Source organism: Palaemon carinicauda, chromosome 2 (assembly GCF_036898095.1).
Source record: "Palaemon carinicauda isolate YSFRI2023 chromosome 2, ASM3689809v2, whole genome shotgun sequence".
Taxonomy (NCBI): Eukaryota; Metazoa; Arthropoda; class Malacostraca; order Decapoda; family Palaemonidae; genus Palaemon; species Palaemon carinicauda.
Genome location: NC_090726.1, coordinates 41516637 through 41539128, shown reverse-complemented (window position 1 = coordinate 41539128; position 22492 = coordinate 41516637). Strand labels below are relative to the sequence as shown.

The 22492-nt window shown below is 40.5% G+C and overlaps 1 protein-coding gene across 2 annotated transcripts in view; it reads left to right on the top strand.

The window, feature by feature from the left end:
* The window catches only part of Reps (RALBP1 associated Eps domain containing), a 63578-nt gene extending 45523 nt beyond the window's left edge, over positions 1 to 18055 (top strand). For both annotated transcript variants that reach the window (XM_068354711.1, XM_068354710.1), the window contains 7 exons: positions 7921 to 7987; positions 8304 to 8440; positions 9629 to 9687; positions 10736 to 10886; positions 11675 to 11750; positions 13288 to 13390; positions 14953 to 18055. In XM_068354711.1, coding sequence (XP_068210812.1) covers positions 7921 to 7987; positions 8304 to 8440; positions 9629 to 9687; positions 10736 to 10886; positions 11675 to 11750; positions 13288 to 13390; positions 14953 to 15015 — 656 coding nt within the window. In that variant the 3' untranslated portion in view covers positions 15016 to 18055. The remainder of the gene's footprint in view (positions 1 to 7920; positions 7988 to 8303; positions 8441 to 9628; positions 9688 to 10735; positions 10887 to 11674; positions 11751 to 13287; positions 13391 to 14952) is intronic.
* Positions 18056 to 22492: the final 4437 nt, after the last annotated feature.

The window sequence follows — 22492 nt, the reverse complement described above, 5'->3', positions numbered from 1 at the left end:
GAAAGAGTATTATGCCCTGTTAGAGCTCTTAAGTTCTACTTAACTCGTACTAAACCTTTACGAGGCCAATCTGAAGCGTTATGGTGTTCGGTTAAGAAACCATCCTTGCCTATGTCAAAGAATGCTTTGTCATATTTTATCAGATTGTTAATACGAGAAGCTCATTCACACTTGAGTGAGGAAGACCGATCTTTGCTTAAGGTTAAGACGCACGAGGTTAGAGCTGTAGCAACTTCCGTGGCCTTTAAGCAAAATAGATCTCTGCAAAGTATCATGGACGCAACCTATTGGAGAAGCAAGTCAGTGTTCGCGTCATTTTACTTGAAAGATGTCCAGACTCTTTACGAGAACTGCTACACACTGGGACCATTCGTAGCAGCGAGTGCAGTAGTGGGTGAGGGCTCAACCACTACAATTCCCTAATTCCATATCCTTTTAATCTGTCTCTTGAAATGTTTTTAATGTTGTTTTTATGGGTTGTTCGGAAGGCTAAGAAGCCTTTCGCATCCTGGTTGATTTGGCGGGTGGTCAAAGTCATTTCTTGAGAGCGCCCAGATTAGGGGTTTGATGAGGTCCTGTTGTATGGGTTGCAGCCCTTGATACTTCAGCTCCTGGGAGTCTGTCAGCATCCTAAGAGGATCGCTGGGCTCCGTAAGGAAGACAGACTTACAAGGCAGAGTAATCGTCTAAGTCGACTTCCTTACCAGGTACCTATTTATTTTGGTTTTGTTAAATTGATAACTGTCAAAATGAAAAAACTCTTAGCTTATACGATGTAAACATATTTAACTCTGGTCTCTACCCACCTCCTTGGGTGTGAATCAGCTATTATATATTCACCGGCTAAGTTAAATATTTAAAAATGATATTTTAATTATAAAATAAATTTTTGAATATACTTACCCGGTGAATATATAAATTAAACGACCCTCCCTTCCTCCCCAATAGAGACGCAGTGGGATGAGAAGAAATTGAAGGTTTTGTTTACATCCGAGAGTGGTATCTGGCCGACAGTTGGCGCTGGTGGGCACACCCGCAACCTGCATAGCGATCGCTCGCGAGTTTTTTATGTATGTGTCTGTCGAGCAACAGAGTTGCAGCTATTATATATTCACCGGGTAAGTATATTCAAAAATTTATTTTTCAATATTAAACTTACCCGATAATCATGTAGCTGTCAACTCCGTTGCCCGACAGAATTCTACGGGAGGGATACGCCAGCTATCACTATACTAGAAGGGGGTGTACTCACAAGCGCCACCTGTGGCCAGGTACTACAGTACTTGTTGTTGACGCCACCTCACTTTTTCCTCTGTCGTGCTTCCGGCAAGACGTTCTTGGATACGCTTATGATTTTGGAGTATTGTTCACGGTTTGGTGAAGTATTTCTCTAAAATTTGCAGCTATTCGCTATACTAGAAACTTCTATATTAGCTTAGTTAGCTTTTGGAATTAATTTAATTATGGTGACGAAGAGAGTATGAACTCTCTTTCACCTTTAAATGGCCGACCCTTCCCTTAGACGGAAGTGTTGGTGTCTAAGAGAGTATAGACTCTTTCTTAATTTTGCTTAACAAAAGTTATAGATTTATTTTATATATCTCCGCCTTTTATAGGCCTCTTCGATTAACTTCCTTTTATTATAAAATTATTAAAATTAATTTTTATATATTCGACCTTTCCTAATGGTAGGCGGTCTTTTCTTGTACCGAAGTTAATTAACATTGAGCCCGTCATTTCGGTTTTACCTGTTAACATATTATGCTATTTTAATGTTTTTGAAAGAATTTCTTTGATAGTCTCGTACTGTTTTCAAAGTTGAACTAACGTTTTGTTTTGTCTCTGCAGTTGTTGACGTTTCAGAACGTTCAACTTGCGCTCTATCGTTACGATAGAGAGAGAATTTTCACGGTGTCACGTTGCAGTAAGAGTAACCGTGTCTAGCGTTTTGTTCATTCTTTCTTAACTTAATGGTTTTAATTCTACAAAGGAACTTTTCATTTTGGGAAATATTTTCCTTTAACAATAATATGTTTTAACGATATATATGATTGGGCTCTTCTCTCAGGTTCTAAGTCAAGAGAGAGAGAGAGAGAGAGAGATAGAGACGGAGGGAGAAAGAGGAGGATAAACGTTTCGTTCAAGCGAGTAACGTTGTTATCGTTTTTGCTCTTCTCCCTAGTCTCTTTAGGGGAAGAAGGTAAACGTTTCTAGAGTTTTTCTTGTTCTCAAGCTTTATGCGGTGAGAGATTTTAAACGTAGTTTATTTGATCTAGTGTTTAGTCTCTTTCCAGCCACTGAATTATTTATCTTTCATTAGATTTTTCTGTTACATTGTAATTCTGTTTTCGCAATTACTAACTTTTGAGAAAGGATAGAATTGCGTGTTTCAGGTACAAACCACTTAAAGTTTCGAGTTCAGTGAAATAAGTGCAAACAGAAAATCAAAAGTGATAAGTGATTAGCGCAAAGTGTGTCAGTGTTGTGCGTGAGGGTACTTCTGTGCGTGCCAGTCGTCCTCCCAGTCCGGGACCTCTTGCAAGCTCCCAAGCCCAGGGGAGAAGCAATGTCGAAGGGCAAAAGGGTTCGGCAGGCCTTGATCGGCGCACAGAAGTATCCTCGGTGGTTGCGGGCGTGTCTTAAGAGACCGTCACTCCCACCCGCAGACGATTGAGCCCTTATTTTGCTCGTCTGCAGAAGAAATTTCGGGGAGAAAACGCTGGTCTCAGGTCTCAAGACCTCTTAAACGTAAAGTCCAGACCTATGCCAGACGTACGAAGTTAGAGTTCAACAACCCGGATGCAGTCATTGGGTTAGCTCTGACTCTCCTCAGTCTCAGGTGACTGCACACCTCCTAAGAGAGGTAAGGCGATGCCACAACAGACCTTATCGTCTGTTGATCCCAAGACGACTTTGCTGCAGTCCATGCAGTCGCAGCTTGGGGTCTTAATGCGTGAGTTTCAGGCTGAGAAGGTTACACCTCCTCCTGCGAACGCTCCGCCTCTCCGCAGTCCAGTCTGCCAGGCGTACGAAGTTGAGGTTCCTCAGGCTACCTTACCGCGTTCTGAGTTGCCAGTTACCAGCGGTGTGCAGCAACCTCCGCCTCCTCCTGCGAGAGCTCCGCCTCACCGCAGTCCAGTCTGCCAGGCGTACGAAGTTGAGGTTCCTCAGGCTACCTTACCGCGTTCTGAGTTGCCAGTTACCAGCGTTGTGCAGCAACCTTAACCTTCCTTAAGGCAACCTCAGCAATGGGAGCAGGAGTCTTATGCCTTACTTCCTCCGCTTCCGCTTGCGGTTCCACCAGCGAGGCAACAATCTCTTGAGGTACGACAACCTCTTCCATCAATGAGGCAGCCACCTCAGCACTCGCTGCAGCTTAGGCTAGCTCCTCAGGAACCTCAACTCGCGAGACAAGAACTGCGTTCTGCGCAGCCGCTATCTCACTCTCGCAGCTCACACCTCAGGAACCTTAACTCGTTCCTCAGGAACCTGCTACTGCGCATCCGCAACCCTTACAGCAAGCGCAACTCTTGAGGCAGCAACCTCATGCTATGAGTCAGCCACCTCAACGCATGCATCTGCCACTTTCTCCTCAACTTGAGAAATAACAAATGACAATAATAACACCTCATTACTTTCATGACTTGCATTTGTAATCATATACATGTATGCCTACACAAACATTATGATAATGGAGGTTATTTGTCTTACTTATATAAAAATATATATGTATTCCTTGCAATATATTTTTAACAATATCGCAAAATATGGCAAAAATATCTTCAAAACAAATGAATCATGAGTTATGAATGTAAGGTAAATATTATGTTGATATTAAAACCCCATGCAAGCATGCATGAAGCACTCTAGCACTGGTCATGGAATTTCTGAGAAATGTTAAACGCCATGCAACACGCTCTGCTTACCTTACAGCATGCTCTACATACAGCATGCTCTGCATACAGCATGCTCTGCATACAACATGCTCTGCATACAGCATGCTCTGCATTCAGCATGCTCTGCATACAACATGCTCTACATACAGCATGCTCTGCATACAACATGCTCTACATACAGCATGCTCTGCATACAACATGCTCTGCATACAGCATGCTCTGCATTCAGCATGCTCTGCATACAACATGCTCTGCATACAGCATGCTCTGCATACAACATGCTCTACATACAGCATGCTCTGCATACAGCATGCTCTGCATACAACATGCTCTGCATACCTTACCACATGCTTCTCAGTCATACATCTTTGGTTGTTGCCAACTCACTAGACTGTCAAGCAGTTTCATAATGTTGCCTTCTAGTCTGCTGCTTTTGCACCATTGAAACCCTCACTGAGAGAACTTAACTTTTCTCGGATATGGTCCCTGTAGATGAGAAAGTGCTTTTCTCCCTCCTTCTGATATTCCCTTGAGGACTCTGTCATTTGGAGAGGAGCCTTTAGCTGCGTAGCCTCCTATGGACTTTTATTTAAGCATAACATGCTTCCAGGGAAGGTAATGGTTCCACTTCAGTCACTAACCCCGTCTGTTACCACACCTGCTCCCATAGACCTTGAGCTGTGTTGCAAGACATACAGTTCAAGCTTAGTCCTTGTTAAAGGATTTTTTGTTTACGGAGTCAGTGTGTCACTGGGAAGACGTTCAACAACCAGCAGAAGTGACTTGTTGTGACGCAGTGCGGCAACCTCAGCAACCCGATAAGGAGTTGTCTGTACGACCCAGACAGTCTAGACAGCTTCGGGTTGTCACTGTACTTCCTCGCTTCCCCATGGTTGACAGTTCACAGACTGTGCAGCAGTACCATGATCTTGTGTCCGGCTCCGTCAGACGACTGGCTTTTAAGAGCTCCCACAAGTCGTCGCTGTCTGGAGATTCTCAGATGGACTATGGATCTGACCAAGGAACTGGGCCTCCTGGTCAATTTTGAGGAGTCTCAGCTCATCCCATCCCAGACCATTGTCTCCCTGGGTATGGATCTTCAGAGTCGAGCTTTTCGGGCTTTTCCGTCGGCCCCAAGGATCTTCCAAGCCCTAGAATGCATCCAGAGCATGCTAAGAAGGAACCGATGCTCAGTCAGGTAGTGGATGAGTCTAACAGGGACACTTTCATCGCTAGCCCTGTTCATCGTGTTAGGGAGAATCCACCTCCCCCCCTTCAGTATCATCTAGCTGCTCACTGGATAAAGGACATGACGCTAGAGACGGTCTCAGTTCCTGTTTCCGAAGAGAGGAGGTCTTCTCTCGCGTGGTGTAAGAACAGCTTTCTTCTCAAGGAAGTCTACCTTTGGCTGTTCAGAAACCCGACCGCCGTCTCCTCTCGGACACATCAGACACGGGCTGGGGTGCGACTTTGGACGGACAGGAATGATCGGGAACATGGAATCAGGAGCAAAGGACACTTCACATCAATTGCAGGAGTTGTTGGCGGTTCTTCTGGCCTTGATAAACTTCAAGTCCCTCCAGCTTAACAAAGTGGTGGAGGTGGACTCTGACAACACCACAGCCCTGGCTTACACCTTCAAGCAGGGAGGGACTCTTTCGTGAAGTTGTTCTAGATCGCAAGGGACCTCCTCATCTGGTCTAAAGATCGAAAGCTCACGCTGGTAACGAGGTTCATTCAGGGCGGTATGAATGTCATGGCAGATCACCTCAGCCGGAAGGGTCAGGTCATCCCCACAGAGTGGACCCTTCACAAGTATGTTTGCAGCAGACTTTGGGCCCTGTGGGGTCAGCCAACCATAGATCTGTTCGCTACCTCGATAACCTAGAGACTCCTATTGTATTGTTCTCCGATTCCAGACCCAGCAGCAGTTCACGTGGATGCTTTTCTGCTGGATTGGTTCCATCTCGACCTGTATGCATTCCCGCCGTTCAAGATTGTCAACAGGGTACTTCAGAAGTTCTCCTCTCGCAAAGGGACACGGCTGACGTTGGTTGGCTCCGCTCTGGCCCGCGAGAGAATGGTTCTTAGAGGTACTGCAATGGCTGGTCGACATTCCCAGGACTCTTCCTCTAGGAGTGAACCTTCTACGTCTACCTCACGTAAAGAAGGTACACCCGAACCTCCACGCTCTTCGTCTGACTGCCTTCAGACTTTCGAAAGACTCTCAAGAGCTAGGGGCTTTTCGAAGGAGGCAGCCAGAGCGATTGCCAAAGCAAGGAGAACATCCACTCTCAGAATCTATCAGTCTCAAGGGGAAGTCTTCCGTAGCTGGTACAAGACCAATGCAGTTTCCTCAACCAGTACCACTGTAACCCAGATTGCTGACTTCCTGTTATATCTAAGGAAAGTAAGATCCCTTTCAGCTCCTACGATCAAGGGTTACAGAAGTATGTTGGCAGCGGTTTTCCGCCACAGAGGCTTGGATCTTTCCACCAACAAAGATCTACAGGACCTCCCTAGGTCTTTTGAGACCTCAAAGGAACGTCGGTTGTCCACTCCAGGCTGGAATCTAGACGTGGTCCTAAGGTTCCTTATGTCATCAAGATTTGAACCTCTCCAATCAGCCTCTTTTTAGGACCTCACATTAAAAACTCTTTTCCTCGTGTGCTTGACAACAGCTAAAAGAGTAAGTGAGATCCACGCCTTCAGCAGGATCATTGTTTTCACATCTGAAACGGCTACATGTTCCTTGCAGCTCGGTTTTTGCTAAACGAGCTTCCTTCACGTCCTTGGCCTAAGTCGTTCGAGATCCCAAGCCTGTCCAACTTGGTGGGGAATGAACTGGAGAGAGTACTTTGCCCAGTTAGAGCTCTTAGGTACTATCTAAAAAGGTCTTAACCTTTACAAGGACAATCAGAAGCCTTATAGTGTGCTATCAAGAAACCTTCTTTTCCAAGTTCTAAGAACTCAGTTTCTTACTATTCAGGCTTCTGATTAGAGAAACACATTCTCATCTGAAGGAAGAAGACCTTGCTTTGCTGAAGGTAAGGACACATGAAGTGGGAGCTGTGGCTACTTCAGTGGCCTTCAAACAGAGCCATTCTCTGCAGAGTGTTATGGATGCAACCTATTGGAGAAGCAAGTCAGTGTTCGCATCATTCTATCTCAAAGATGTCCAGTCTCTTTACGAGTACTGCTACACCCTGGGACCATTCGTAGCAACGAATGCAGTAGTAGGCGAGGGCTCAGCCACTACATTCCCATAATCCCATAACCTTTTAACCTTTCTCTTGAATACTTTTTATGGGTTGTACGGTCGGCTAAGAAGCCTTCCACATCCTTGTTGATTTGGCGGGTGGTCAATTCTTTCTTGAGAAGCGCCGAGGTTAAAGGTTGTGATGAGGTCCTTTAGTATGGGTTGCAGCCCTGTATACTTTAGCACCTTTGAGTTGATTCAGCCTTCCAAGAGGAACGCTGCGCTCAGTAAGGAAGACGATCTTATTAAAGGCAGAGTAACGGTTTAAGTCGACTTCCTTACCAGGTACTTATTATTTCATTGTTATTGTGGATAACTGATTATATGAAATACGGGATACTTAGCTATCCTTTAGTCTTGTACACTGGTTTTTCACCCACCCCCCTGGGTGTGAATCAGCTACATGATTATCGGGTAAGTTTAATATTGAAAAATGTTATTTTCATTAGTAAAATAAATTTTTGAATATACTTACCCGATAATCATGATTTAATTGACCCACCCTTCCTCCCCATAGAGAACCAGTGGACCGAGGAAAAAGTGAGGTGGCGTCAACAACAAGTACTGTAGTACCTGGCCACAGGTGGCGCTTGTGAGTACACCCCCTTCTAGTATAGTGATAGCTGGCGTATCCCTCCCGTAGAATTCTGTCGGGCAACGGAGTTGACAGCTACATGATTATCGGGTAAGTATATTCAAAAATTTATTTTACTAATGAAAATAACATTTTATAATTAAAATATCATTTCTCTCTAATTTCATTAGGTTCAGGAGCTGGAGGTCTACCACCACCACCTCAGGCTTCCGGAGGAACCCCTCCTGATGATAATGGGTGAGATTCTCTCGTAAAAAGAAAGGAGACTTTAAGTCTTTTAATGCAATTGTGTTATAATTGTACTATACTAAAAAAAATTACTTATATCAGTTCAGTTTGTGTAAATAACAAAGAAAACTTATATTAATTTTGCATTGAGCAATCCATGAAAAATATAAGTAGCAAAAGGTGACATCCAAAGTACTGTCTTGTCTATTTATTTTAAACTTTTTCCGAGATATACTGTACGTTTGTTTCAATTATATAAATTTTCTTAATTCTTACAATCCTAAATTGAGAAATTAGTTGACTAACTTATATCTCTTTGACACAGGATGTACGGACCAACAAGCTTACCAATGATGCCCAGTGCGCCATTACCCGGGGGGAAGAAGGAACCCCCGCCTCCCCCACCACCAAGACCAGCGAGAACTCACATACGTTCATCTTCGCTTGATCTCAACAAATTTAGTAAGTTTCAGTTTAGTGTGGAAGGCCCCAATCACTAGTAAGCTTTTAAAAGATTTTGGTTAGGTGATAACAGTATTCTTATACAAAAGTTCCTCAATTTACAAACATTTAGAGATACAAACAACTGAAAATAACTAAGATAACATAAAGAAGTACTGTAATAAAACAATATTATATCATTCAATAGAGTAAGCAAAACACCATTTTTGATAACCTTATATCTATTTCATAGGAAACTTTACTATTTGTTGACTTTTGTTGCGGGAAATCATAGGCATGGAATTCAAGTTGGGCCTAAATGTAACAGAGTTTTACTTACAGTTTTTTTGAACCATTTAATTAAGTTTGTAAGTTGAGTACCTTCTGTACTACAGTATTCTGTATTTATATTGTATTTAAGAGAGGTATATTACTGTGATAAGGAAGCAGATGAAATTTCTGGGACATGTAATAAGAAGAGGAAAAAAAATAAAACTTTTGGGCTTTATGGAAAAAGATAGAGGGGAGAAGAGCAAGGGGCCGGCAAAGGAAGGAAGTATTAATCCCCGGATGTATAAAAGTAGTTACCCTCTTTATGTCTGTCTGTTCGACATGTCAGTTCTGACTTTACGTCATTCATCCTTAAATAATATACAAATATAAAATCCACGTTATGCTGTTTTACCCAATACTGTACTTCAAATGGAAGCTTTTTAATATTGTCTGTTTTGTATAAAATGATCCTGTAGCTGCTTGCAAGTACCTTATCATGTTCCGAATGCATACAGTATAGAGAACATATAAGACCATTTATATGGGGAAGTTCCGCCCTACTTCAAAAATAGACTTGGAACCAATTAACGATGTAGGCAAGGTATTACTCTAGATTCAGTGGCACTCAAAAATCAAACCCTAGCTTTAATTGATCAGTTAATAATTATAGTTTACTATGCAACAACAAATGATTCCCCTGAAGAAAGGAAAGATGAATACTGTACCGTACTGTGAAGAATTGTAGGATGTAATAGATGTGATCCTACAGAGATATGAAAATTGTGATTGGGGACTTCATTAAATGTTTTTCATTGTTTGAGAGTTTTAATGCATTTAAATGTTCTTAGTACATAAATTATAATTATAAAAATTTTCATTTTAGAAGGCCACATGATTGGATATTCACTTTTAATTATTAACTTTTTTTTTTTTCAGATCGAAATACTTTTCTAGGTGCGCCTCCAGCAGTTCCACCTAGGGCATCTCCTGGAGCTGTAAGTACAGTAGCTAAGTATACATACACCTAAGGTTTATAAGAATTCTTAGTACAAAATATTGTTTTACAAATAACAGTATAACTTTTACCATTTACAGAATTACAGTATAGGGAACTATTTACAGGTGCCCTTTAGGGAGAAAATTTTCATTTCCCATCACTATTGCTGGCTTTTTTCATATGTTCTGAGTAGAAGTATTGTTAGAGAACTGATTTTTAGAAGTAAACTTTCTTCCATCTTTTCTGTATTGTTAAGTATTATACTATAGATTCAAGTAAAAAGGCCATTAACTTGTTGAACAAGCTTCCAAATAATGTACAGTAATGCCTATTTGTCTAAAAAGACACTTGAAAGGTTAAGTATATTACAATGCAGAAAATAATAAATTGACAGTAAAGATAATTAACAGAAAATAAACATATCAGTATATAAACATATGTTGAAAAGAATTTAAATAAAATGCAACATGATGGAGATTGACGCAACATGCAGAAATGAACATTCCCAAGAATTACCAAGCAATAACATCAATAAAAATGCCGGGAAATTTGTTTGTCAGCTTTTGACTCATGGAGACTGCTAACCTTTACTAAGGAGGGATAATTCCTACAATTGTCAACTCTTGACCAAAGTAATATCCCTTTCCCATAAAATGAAATCACCTGTTGCTAATCCCGAGGCTCCCTTATAAGGTCTAGTATTGTATTTGCAGAAATTCTCTCCTATGTTTTTGCATGATCTTAACAAAACAACAAAATGAATTAAAAGTATAACCTCCTGTTAGAGGTACTATAAGATTCATGATACTTATATTGTAACATTGCGAGAATATTTAGTGTAACATAAGTAAGCAAGTTTCTTTCAGTCGATTTATCATGATCTGCATTTAAGATTAATGGAACAATTCTTGTCCAATTTAAATTTGAATAATCAAAGGATTCATTTTGTGTAACTGTAGTACTTAATTTTAAAAGTTTTATAAGTATCCATTTTCTTTACAGAAACTATATACTAAATATTCATAAACCATCTTTACTCCGGACAGAGTTCACCAAAAAAACTGATTTATCAGAAGAGTGATGGCGATATGGCAAGCACCGAAGAAAGCCAAGATGGCTCTCGTAGTTTTGCATCTCGGTCGGGTGTGGAGCAAACCAGAATGTCTGCTTTTGAAGTATATAAAAAACCCAATCCAGGTAAATAGGTTTTACTTTTATAAGCTAAACTTCCTTTAATGATATATGGTTAATCCCTATGAGAACTGCTCCAATGATATTCACACCATTTTACTTAAATAATTTATTATAAATTGACTGAGAAATCATGAGTAAATTTATTAATTATCAGAAGAATTTTGAGTACAATAATCATAGAAAATATTCCATTTTCAAATATCACATGACATTTTGACATAGTGCTTCAATTACTCAGTGATATAATGTACTTGTACAGTAACTACTTCTTTTTGCCAATTTTTTTTCACGGAAAACAATGGACATTTAACAAATTGTGTATAACAATTATATTTTGTACAGATTAAAAATAAGAATCTTTGCTGATGTTTTAAAGTCGGGACAGCTCGAGATGTATCTATGGGTCAATTACTGTAAACAGAAGGTTTTGAAATTATTTGTATTTAATATAGGTTTTGAAATTATTTGTATTTAATATAATCTAGAAACTTTTCATAGACTTTGCTTGTATTACAATGTTGCTTTCACAAGGCAGATATTTGCAAGGTTTTTTTCAAAGTCCTAGTTTTGAGGGACATATGGCTGAAAACAAGAAAGTGCAAAGGTGAAGCACTATTTTCTAATAATATTTTTTGGAGGTCTCATATATATTGATATTCATTATATAACCCAATTATTGACTAAACTTTGTGTTGTAATTTATGGATATCTCATATCCATGACTGGTTGGTAATAACAATATTTTGATTTGCTATTTAGACCTCCGTATAAAAATCCGACTACTTTTTCAGATATTGGTTCAGCATTTGAACGAGTGTCCAGAGGGGAAGAGGAAGAGAGAGTTAGACACATGTCAACAGGGGCAAGGTAAGTGCCAATCTTTATAATGAAGTTTATTTTTTTAAACAGTAATTATGTAATAGCCTAATTAATCTATTGGTTTTGTCTATTTAAGGTGTTCTACCCTACGTAGATCTTGGCATTTATTTTTGGTAGTCTTGTCATATGTTTTACATACCAGTGTTTGAAGTCAATTTTGTTTCACTGCCCAGCATTCGTCAAGTAATTTGTCATTTAAGTTGCTATATATATCATATTTAAGCTATGATTCATGGTACCTATCCCATCTAGCCTTGGCTAAGTCTGTTGTGTTTATACATTGAGGTGTTCCCTGTATCTTTACTCCCTTGAAGTGTTCCCTGTATCTCTACTCCCTTGAGGTGTTCCCTGTCACTCTACTCCCTTGAGGTGTTCCCTGTATCTCTACTCCCTTGAGGTGTTCCCTGTATCTCTACTCCCTTGAGGTGTTCCCTGTATCTCTACTCCCTTGAGGTGTTCCCTGTATCTCTACTCCCTTGAGGTGTTCCCTGTATCTCTACTCCCTTGAGGTGTTCCCTGTATCTCTACTCCCTTGAGGTGTTCCCTGTATCTCTACTCCCTTGAGGTTTTCCCTGTCTCTCTACTCCCTTGAGGTGTTCCCTGTCACTCTACTCCCTTGAGGTTTTCCCTGTATCTCTACTCCCTTGAGGTGTTCCCTGTCACTCTACTCCCTTGAGGTGTTCCCTGTATCTCTACTCCCTTGAGGTGTTCCCTGTATCTCTACTCCCTTGAGGTGTTCCCTGTCACTCTACTCCCTTGAGGTGTTCCCTGTATCTCTACTCCCTTGAGGTGTTCCCTGTATCTCTACTCCCTTGAGGTGTTCCCTGTATCTCTACTCCCTTGAGGTGTTCCCTGTATCTCTACTCCCTTGAGGTGTTCCCTGTATCTCTACTCCCTTGAGGTGTTCCCTGTATCTCTACTCCCTTGAGGTGTTCCCTGTATCTCTACTCCCTTGAGGTGTTCCCTGTAACTCTACTCCCTTGAGGTGTTCCCTGTATCTCTACTCCCTTGAGGTGTTCCCTGTACCTCTACTCCCTTGAGGTGTTCCCTGTATCTCTACTCCCCTCCCTGTCGCTCTACTCCCTTGAGGTGTTCCCTGTATCGCTACTCCCCTCCCTGTCGCTCTACTCCCTTGAGGTGTTCCCTGCATCGCTACTCCCCTCCCTGTCGCTCTACTCCCTTGAGGTGTTCCCTGCATCGCTACTCCCCTCCCTGTCGCTCTACTCCCTTGAGGTGTTCCCTGCATCGCTACTCCCCTCCCTGTCGCTCTACTCCCTTGAGGTGTTCCCTGCATCGCTACTCCCCTCCCTGTCGCTCTACTCCCTTGAGGTGTTCCCTGTATCTCTACTCCCCTCCCTGTCGCTCTTTTCTGATCGAGTTTTGTCTGTACTGTATGATGTACTTAGAATTTCATGCAGCATGTGGTTCGCGAAAGATTAGGGCTGTACGTGTTATGCACCAAGTAAAATCATGTATTGTTATTTCAGATGAGTTTTAAGATTCATTGTTTTATTTTAATTTTCAGGCCCAAGGATAAAAGAGAAATTCAAGCCTCCATAAGAGCCACGGCGGACAAGAATACAAGATTAACAAGACTAAATTCCGAGCTGAATCAGGAATTAGCAGAGGTAAGAGAAAAACTATTTCTCATTTTCCAGATTTTCCCTTGGTTTTTACGACTGACCATTAAGTGATTAAGTTGAAGAAATTGCTATCTGTTTATCAAATTTAGCTCAGTATTGATCTTATGTTCATAGCAATGGTTTAAATGGCTCAAGTAGTGAAGTGTATACAGAATACAGTACTGTACATTTGTGTATTCGAAGACAGTTTCAATTAAAACTATAGTAAAACTGGCCTTTGCCTTGCAAGTTTTTCAGATGAATACTAATATTAAATCAGAATCTCCAAGAGTTACTTTTAAAAGATTCTAAAAACCAATGGGAATAAATTACAGTAATTGGTTTTGAAATTCATTTAATGTAAGAGAAGGTCATGGATATTTAAGTAAAAATTATAATTCCTGAAAAAGGCGTCGGGTTGTTTATATGATGTTCAATAAATTTTCTAATCCAGAAGTAGTGTTTAATATAGAAGCCATAGATACCCTTGCATTGTCTTTCATACGGTAGTTTTTTTTAAACTTGTCAATAAGAGAAATAGTTTGTTGGAAATAAACATCCTTGCTTATGACAGATTTTGATAGGATACTTCTAGATGAGAACTGCTTTGAAAATATTACTTTCCACTTTTGGATGGGGATAACTTCTGCTGGGCCCCTGAATTTTGGTTTTGGATAAAAATGTTTCTTGCTATTTTCTTAAATTTATATTCACAATATAAAGATAGTTTTGCAGTGGCATTCATCAGTTTCCTTCCTTTTCATATTGAAATAGCAATGTTTTTATCCGGGGTATAACAAATTTACTGGGCCCCTTAAATTGTGGTTCTGGATAAAAATGTTTTTTTGCTATTTTTTAAAATCTATATTCGTAATATAGAGTTGGTAGTTTGGCAGTGGCATTCATCAGTTCCCTTCCCTTTCATATTGAAATAGCAATGTTTTTTATCCGGGGATAACTAATTTACTGGGCCCCTGAATTGTGGTTTTGGATAAAAATGTTTCTTGCTATTTTCTTAAATTTATATTCACAATATAAAGTTAGTTTTGCAGTGGCATTCATCAGTTCCCTTCATTTTCAAATTGAAATATCAATGTTTTTATCCATCTTTTAACCCTTTTACCCCCAAATGGACATACTGGTACGTTTCACAAAACTCATTCCTTTACCCCCTTGGATATACCGGTACGTCCTTGCAAAAAACTGCTATTTACAATTTTTTGCATATTTTTTATAACTTTATGAGAAACTTGAGGCATTTTCCAAAATAATGAGACCAACCTGATCTCCCTATGATGAAAATGAAGGCTGTTAGCGCAATTTAAAAAAAATATATTGCAAAACTGCTGTGGTAGGGCACCACAGTGGGGGGTTGGGCTTGCCCGGCTGACGTTCTGGTGAGCATCTATTCTGATGGAACTGGAACTGAAACCAGACACCTTTAACCTTTAAAACGTGCATGAAAAAGAAAACGCCTGGGGGTTAAGGGTTGGAAAGTTCCAAATAGCTTTGGGGGTAAAAGGGTTTAACATGATGAAACCCAAATTATACTTTGTTTTTGTTCTCAGGTTATGGAGGAGAGAATTGCCTTGGAGATGCAGTTAGAGCAGATGAAACCGTTTTCAAGTTAGTCCTATAGGTGACCCTCCCCCCATCAGAATTTTATCAGCAGAATTTGTCCATGTATAGAAAGATCTTTACCAGAAAATTTTATAACTTTTCAACATTTGGGAGGTTTGATTTATTTGTTATATATATATATATATGCTGTAGGGAAGAACTATTTTTACATTTTAATATAAGTAGTTTCATTGATTAATTGTCAATTATTGTAAATCAATTTTCTGTCAAATTCTGTGTTATACATATATATATATAGATATATAAGGCTTCAAGAATTCCGTATTTTACATTTCATAATTTTTAAAATTACCCTATAATAAAGAGACTCCAGTTTTATCCCAAATGTTGTTGATTATGGTAAGAGTATTTGTACATTTTTTTGTAGTGTTTTCCATTTTATTTATCAAATTGTGTAAGAAATAATTGTAAATATTATAGAGTAGTTTTCAAATATTAGACCCTAGGGAGAAACCTTTTTAATTACCTTGTATTTCAATTGTATATTTTTTGTGAAATAGGGTATCATTTTTATTGTCATGTTACATTATGTGATTTTGAAGTCCTTACTTGTACCGATATGCTTGGTTTACTGTTTTCTTGTTCACTGTTTTCTTGGCTGCTAAGGAGAATTGGGCTATTCAAAATGTGAGCGTTCCATTGATAGCGTAAGAGTCAGGTGTACAGTTTATAAGTTATTGAGGTAAGGGGTACTCACACACACGAATCCAGAGCGTAATCTTAATAGCTTCCATTTCAGTGATCAAAATAAAGTAAGCAATATTTATTTTTTCTGAAGTGGCGTATGTGATGTTGTGTTAACAGAGATGATGCAAATCCCTTTCAGTTTTTATCTTCTTTATGATATTTTAAGCATTACATAGACCTGTTCTTTGTAGTGCGGTAGAAACTCGGCTCGAGTAACCTTCTGAACGTGTTCATTTCCCGTCTTCCTAACCTAATGTAATCTTTCCTGTAATTTTTATACTTTTTCATGATACCTAGCATGCTTGTTGAGCCATTTGCGAATTTGGTACACTTGCATAGAGTTCTTTCCAGGCTTTCCCAGCAAAGTTAGCATGTTTTTAGTCACTTGTTATTACAGAGGATTATCATAGAACCAAGTAAACAGAGCTGTTTTCCACTTTTATGGTTTTACCATTTCTACATATTCCCTCATTATGATAATAGTGGGTCACACTTTTTTCCCCCAACTTTAAAGACATAATAGATGTAGAGGAGCCAGAAAAGCTATCATTATTATAATTATTATTGTTGTTGTTGTTGCTGTTTGACAACAATAATGATTTTTGGGTTGCAAATTGTGATATTGATTTACTCCTTACTACTTAGTGTTGTACAGGCAAGAAAGTAGGATTGTGTTTTAGTTTGCCAATTCTTTGTATTTTAACATAGGTTTCTTTTACCCTTACTTTTAGTTCTTATCATTAAAAGTGTAGGTTTTATCCTAGATTTTTATTACAAGTGCTCATTATATTTATTCTTTTTAGTCGACACTTTTATACATATTTTTCCTCTTCCTATCCATGGCATTAACAGCATTGTTAAGAAATGTAGCAATTTTAATAATATTTCCCTTAGTAGCAAGTTCACTACCTCTAGGAAATGGAAAGAACTTTTTTCATGCTAAACTGATATCATGAAGCCCCAGTCTTCTAGACACATCTCTCTGTTAATTAGAGTTCTGGAGCAGTTGCACACGATCTTATTGTGTTAATCGATCAGAAGAGACTTGTGTTTATAGGTATAGAAAACAGCCAAGTGTATTGGAGATTCATTTCCCTTTTGCTTACGAGTTTGTATCGCAGGTCAGGATTTCTGATATCATATCAGTAATTGTATTGGTTCAGAGCATGTATCTGAAAATAGGAGTAGAGTCATTTCATGTACATAGGTTAGTGTTAAAGCTTTGAGGACAGATCATATTTATCAACATTTTATGGTTATGTGTGATGAAGATTAAATGAGAACGATGAATGACTTAGCTACTGTACAGCTCATTGGATAAAAAAAAAAAATTATAGTTAATTTTAAGTCAAAATAGGGCATTGAATTTGCATGGGTAAAAGTGATAATACTTAGGTTGGTGTAGCAGATTTTAATTTTATTAGACATGATGCAGAACTTTTATTATTTATTTTGGGTTTTTATACACATAAAAGCGGGTGTGAATGGCGTTTCATGTGGTATCCGTAGTCCCAGACCAAGTGTGCCATTGACAGTGATAGCAACTTGTTGAAACCTGTTTTTTTGGGGATTGTGAAAAGTATATAGATTACGGTGTTGATAACTGTGAGGATGCCTTTTGAATTTCTGTTTTCAGAGGTTATTATACAGTAGTGCTCTTTGCCCAAATTGAGAGAATTATATCTATATTTTATCTGGCCATTGGTTTCCACTGTTGTAGTTTTATACAAGCTGTCTGTTTGAAAATCATCAAAAAATACATTATATAAATTTTTATGGGAGGTTATGTTGTCCTCAGACAACATTTATGGAAGAATTGTTACAATTGTCTAGTAGGAGGTATCCCTGATATTGTTAACTCTAGGTCTAAAGCGTGACAGGCTGTGATAATTCTTTGAAATGAATAAATAAATATTCATTTTTCTCCTATTTTAGCTAACATAAGATGTCAAAGAACTAAAAGTTGATATCAAGGAAACTTCCTAGCATATAAATATATTGTATGTTGGCTCAATCAATCCTTTATAAAACCATTTTTACCTTTCAAGTATGGAAGTTCCTTCAATTGTGATGTTTTTTGTCAGTTTTCCATTAACTCGACCTAGATCTCAGTTAGTGCTACATTTCCTATATATACCGTAGTTGTTACAATCGACATTATTAAGAGCTTCATCTGAATTGTAGTACAGCCATTTCCAAACCCCTATGGACCCCAGAGTATATCCAGCAAAATCAAATTATTTATATACCCAATACAGTCCTGTTGTGTGTGTCACAGTTTGAGGAAAAATTTTAGAAAATGCCTTTAATATGAATGGTAATAAATAAATTCCTGAAGAGAGAGTAGTTTTTTACTAATTTTGTACCCTTGGGTGAATAGCTTTTTAAAGAAAAGTATAGTTTAATATACTTTTGAAAATGTAAGAGGGAGACTAAAACTAGAAATGTATACATGGATATTCACACTTTGTAAAAACAATTAGAATAGCGCCAACGTTATCCCTGCGTTTCGTAAGAGGCGACTAAAAGGGACGGGACGAGGGGGCTGGGAACCCCTCTCCTGTATCTACATCCTGTGAGACATCATCAAAGAGATGGAGCTGGGGGGAGAGTGACTGCTCCCCGTACTCTAGTTTTGTTTCATTTGTTGATGTCGGCTACCCCCCAAAATTGGGGGAAGTGCCTTGGTATATGTATGTATGTATATACTATTTCAAGGACCTGGGTATCATAACTTTCTCCAAGGTCTCTAGAAACTGTGTAGGTATGATTATACCAAATGGTTATGTTACCATTAAGTAATAATTTATTTTTCAATATTAATCTTACCCGATGATCATGTAGCTGTCAACTCTGTTGCCCGACAGAAATCTACGGTCGGGATACGCCAGCGATCGCTATACAGGTGGGGGTGTACACAACAGCGCCATCTGTGAGCAGGTACTCAAGTACTTCTTGTCAACAAGAACTCAATTTTTCCTCTGTCGTGCCACCGGCTAGACCTACTTGGATACGCTGTTGATTCTGGAGTTATTGTTCACGATTTGGTGATGTATTTGCTCTAGAGTTTAGCCTTCGCTATTCAGGAAGCTTTATCATTAGCTTAGCAAGCTTTTGGAATTAATTTGATTTAATTATGGTGACGAAGAGAGTATGGACTCTCTTTCACTTTTAAATGGCCGACCCTTCCCTTAGACGGAAGTGTTGGTGTCGAAGAGAGTATAGACTCTCTTTCTCTTTTTATACCCACCCTTCCCTTAGACGGAAGTGTGTTTAGGTTTTTGGTAATTTTGCTTAACAAAGTTATAGATTTATTTTATATCTCTCCGCCTTTTATAGGCCTCTTCGATTAACTTCCATTTATTATAAACTTATAAAAATTAATTTTTATGTTTGTTTATATGCGACCTTTCCTAATAGTAGGCGGTCCTTACTTGGAACCGAAGTTAATTAACATTGAGCCCGTCATATCGTTTTTCCTGTTAAGAATTTATGCTATTTTAATTTTAATGTTTTTGAAAGAATTTCTTTGATAGTCTCGTACTGTTTTCAAAGTTGAACTAACGTTTTGTTTAGTCTCCGCAGTTGTTGACGTTCAGAACGTTCAACTTGCGCTCTATCGTTTCGATAGAGAGAGAGAGTATTTCACGGTTTCACGTTGCAGTAAGAGTAAACCGATTCTAGCGTTTTGTTCATTCTTTCTTAGCTTAAATGGTTTTAATTCTAATAAAGGAACTTTTTATTTGGGAAACCTTTCAGTTTTTTTCCTTTAACAAATAATATGTTTTAACGATATATATAATTGGGCTCATCTCTCAGGTTCTAAGTCAAGAGAGAGAGAGAGAGAGATAGAGACGGAGGGAGAGAGAGGAGGATAAACGTTTCGTTCAAGCGGGTAACGTTGTTCTCGTTTTTTGCTCTTCTCCCTAGTCGCTATAGGGGAAGAAGGTAAAACGTTTCTAGAGTTTTATTCTTGTTCCCAGGCTTTATGCGGTGAGAGATTTTAAACGTAGTTTATTTGATCTAGTGTTTAGTCTCTTTTCCAGCCACTGAATTCTTTATCTTTCATTATGTTTTTCTGTTACATTGTAATACTGTTTTCGCAATTACTACCTTTTAATGAAGGATAGGATTGTGTGTTTCAGGTACAAACCACTTAAAGTTTCGAGTTCAGTGAAATAAGTGCAAACAGAAAATCCAAAGTGATAAAGTGATATGCGCAAAGTGTTACAGTGTTGCGTTCGAGGGTTCGTCTGTTCGTGCCAGTTGTTCACCTAGTCCGATACCTCTTACAAGCTCCCAAGCCCAGGGGAGAAGTAATGTCGAAGGACTTATGGGTTCCACAGGCCTTGATCAACGAACAGACGTTTCCCTTCGTGGTTTCGGGTGTATCTACACACGTTGCCGACGTGATCACCCCACCCACACAAAGACGAGAGAGCCCATTTATTCCTCGTCTGCGGAAGAGGTTTCTCGCAGAAACCATGGACCAAATCTTGCAGCTTTTAAGTGCAAGTCGGTCCCTTCCGCGCAAGTCCAACGGCCTAGGTGTAGCCTCTGGGTCAGTTCGGACTTGCTGCAGTACGACAACTGCACACCTCCCAGAGAGGCAAGGTGGTACCGCAACAGGCAGTAACTCCGTCTGTTGCCGCACCAGCGGTTTTAGACCCTCAGTCACAACGGACAGTAGCTCCGTTTGTTGTTGTCTTTCATAGACCCTAGTGGTCCATGCTGCAGACTATACAGTCTCAGCTTGCTCCTTCATGCAGGAGTATCATGCTGGAAGGTTGACAATGCACCTGTTAACCTACAACCCGCCGAGGTTGTGCGCTCAGCAGATACTGCGGCTGCCTGCTCCCACCCTCCACCTGTGAGAGCTCCACCACCGATGCGCAGTCCACCCTGCCAGACGCATGTTCTTGCTGCACCATCTGCTAACATGCGTGAGCTACCGCATCAGCAGTGGGAAGGTTCTGTAGAGCTGCCGGGTTCCAGCACTATGCGGCATTCTCCGCAGCCCATGCAGCATGCTCTGCATACCTTACAGCATGCTCCGCATACCATGCAGCATGCTCTGCAGACCTTACAGCATGCTCCGCATACCATGCAGCATGAGCCGCATACCTTACAGCATGCTCCGCATACCATACCGCATGCTCCTCAACCCACCGCAGCCCCTCCCACGCTCCAGCACTCTGCTTTTGTTGTTGCCAGCTCCCACACTCCGACTGCGGAGAAGGTTGACGATGCACCCGTGGGCCTACACCTCCCACGGTTGTGCGCCCGGCATGGCTTCCTGCTCTCACACTCTTGTTGTGAGAGCTCCTCCACCCATGCACAAGTCAACCCTGCCAGATGTATGATGACTCCCACACACAGAGCACTCCGTTGCCGTGCGTGAGCTACCACAAGCTGCCGTGTTTTGACACGGTGTGTCAGCCTCCGCAACACACTGTGGTTACCGCCACTCGCCAGCAGCAAACTAGTCAGTCAGGAGTTGAGGCTTCCCCACACAACTTTGGTTGTTGCCAACTCACAAACTGTCATACAGTTACATGACGTTGCCTTCTGGTCTGCTGCTTATACACCAGTGCTGTATGTCCTCACGCACCTGTTGTGGTTGACAGTTCAGTTTTTGACAGTTCACAGACTGTCAAGCAGTTTCATAACGTTGCCTTCTGGTCTGCTGCTTTTGCACCAGTGAGACCCTCACTGAGATAACCTAGCTTTTCTCGGACATGGTTCCTATAGATGAGAAAGTGCTGTTCTCCCTCCTTCTGATATTCCTTTGAGGACTCTGTCATTTGGAGAGGAGCCTTAAGCTGCTTAGCCTCCTATGGACTTTTAATTAAGCATAACATGCTTCCAGGGAGGGTAAATGGTTCCGCTTCAGTCGCTAACCCCGTCTGTTGCCACACCTGCTCCCATAGACCTTGGGCTTTGTTGCAAGACATGCAGTCCAAGCTTAGTCCTTGATAGAGGATTTTTTACGGAGTCAGTGTGTCACTGGGAAGACGTTCAACAACCAGCAGAGGTGACTTGTTGTGACGCAGTGCGGCAACCTCAGCAACCCGATAAGGAGTTGTCTGTACTACCCAGACAGTCTAGACAGTTTCGGGTTGTCGCTGTACTTCCTCGCTTCCCCATGGTTGTCAGTTCACAGACTGTGCAGCAGTACCATGATCTTGTGTCCGGCTCCGTCACGCATCCACCAGTGCGACCGGATTCAGCGAGTCAGACGTTGCCCACTCCGTTGCCGTTTCCTCATCAGTTTCGGATGAGGAACCCTCTGATGAGGACATGGCTGAACGAGAAGATCAATCCCCAGCCCTGCTATCCATCCAGAAGATGCTGAAGAAGGAATACGGCCCTGTCAGGCTGTGGATGAGTCTGGTTAGGACACTGTCATCCGTGGTGCATTTGGTGTCACTTGGAAGACTACACCTCCGTCCTCTTCGGTTTCATCTAGCTCTTCACTGGAAAAGGACAAGACGCTACAAGCGGTCTCGATCCCGGTTTCCGGAAGATAAGTCTGGTTTAACCTGAGGAAAGGACTTTATCAACCTTTTATAGGGTCTTCCCCTGACTGTTCAGACTCCCAACCACGTTCTCTTCTCAGACGCATCGGACGTAGGCTGGGGTGCGACCTTAGGCGGTAGGGAATGCTCGGGATTATGGAACTCGCGTCTAAGGACAATGCATTTTAACTGCAAGAAGCTTCTGGCAGTAAGTCTGACCTGGAAAAGCTTCAGGTCTCTCCTTCAAGACAAAGTAATGGAG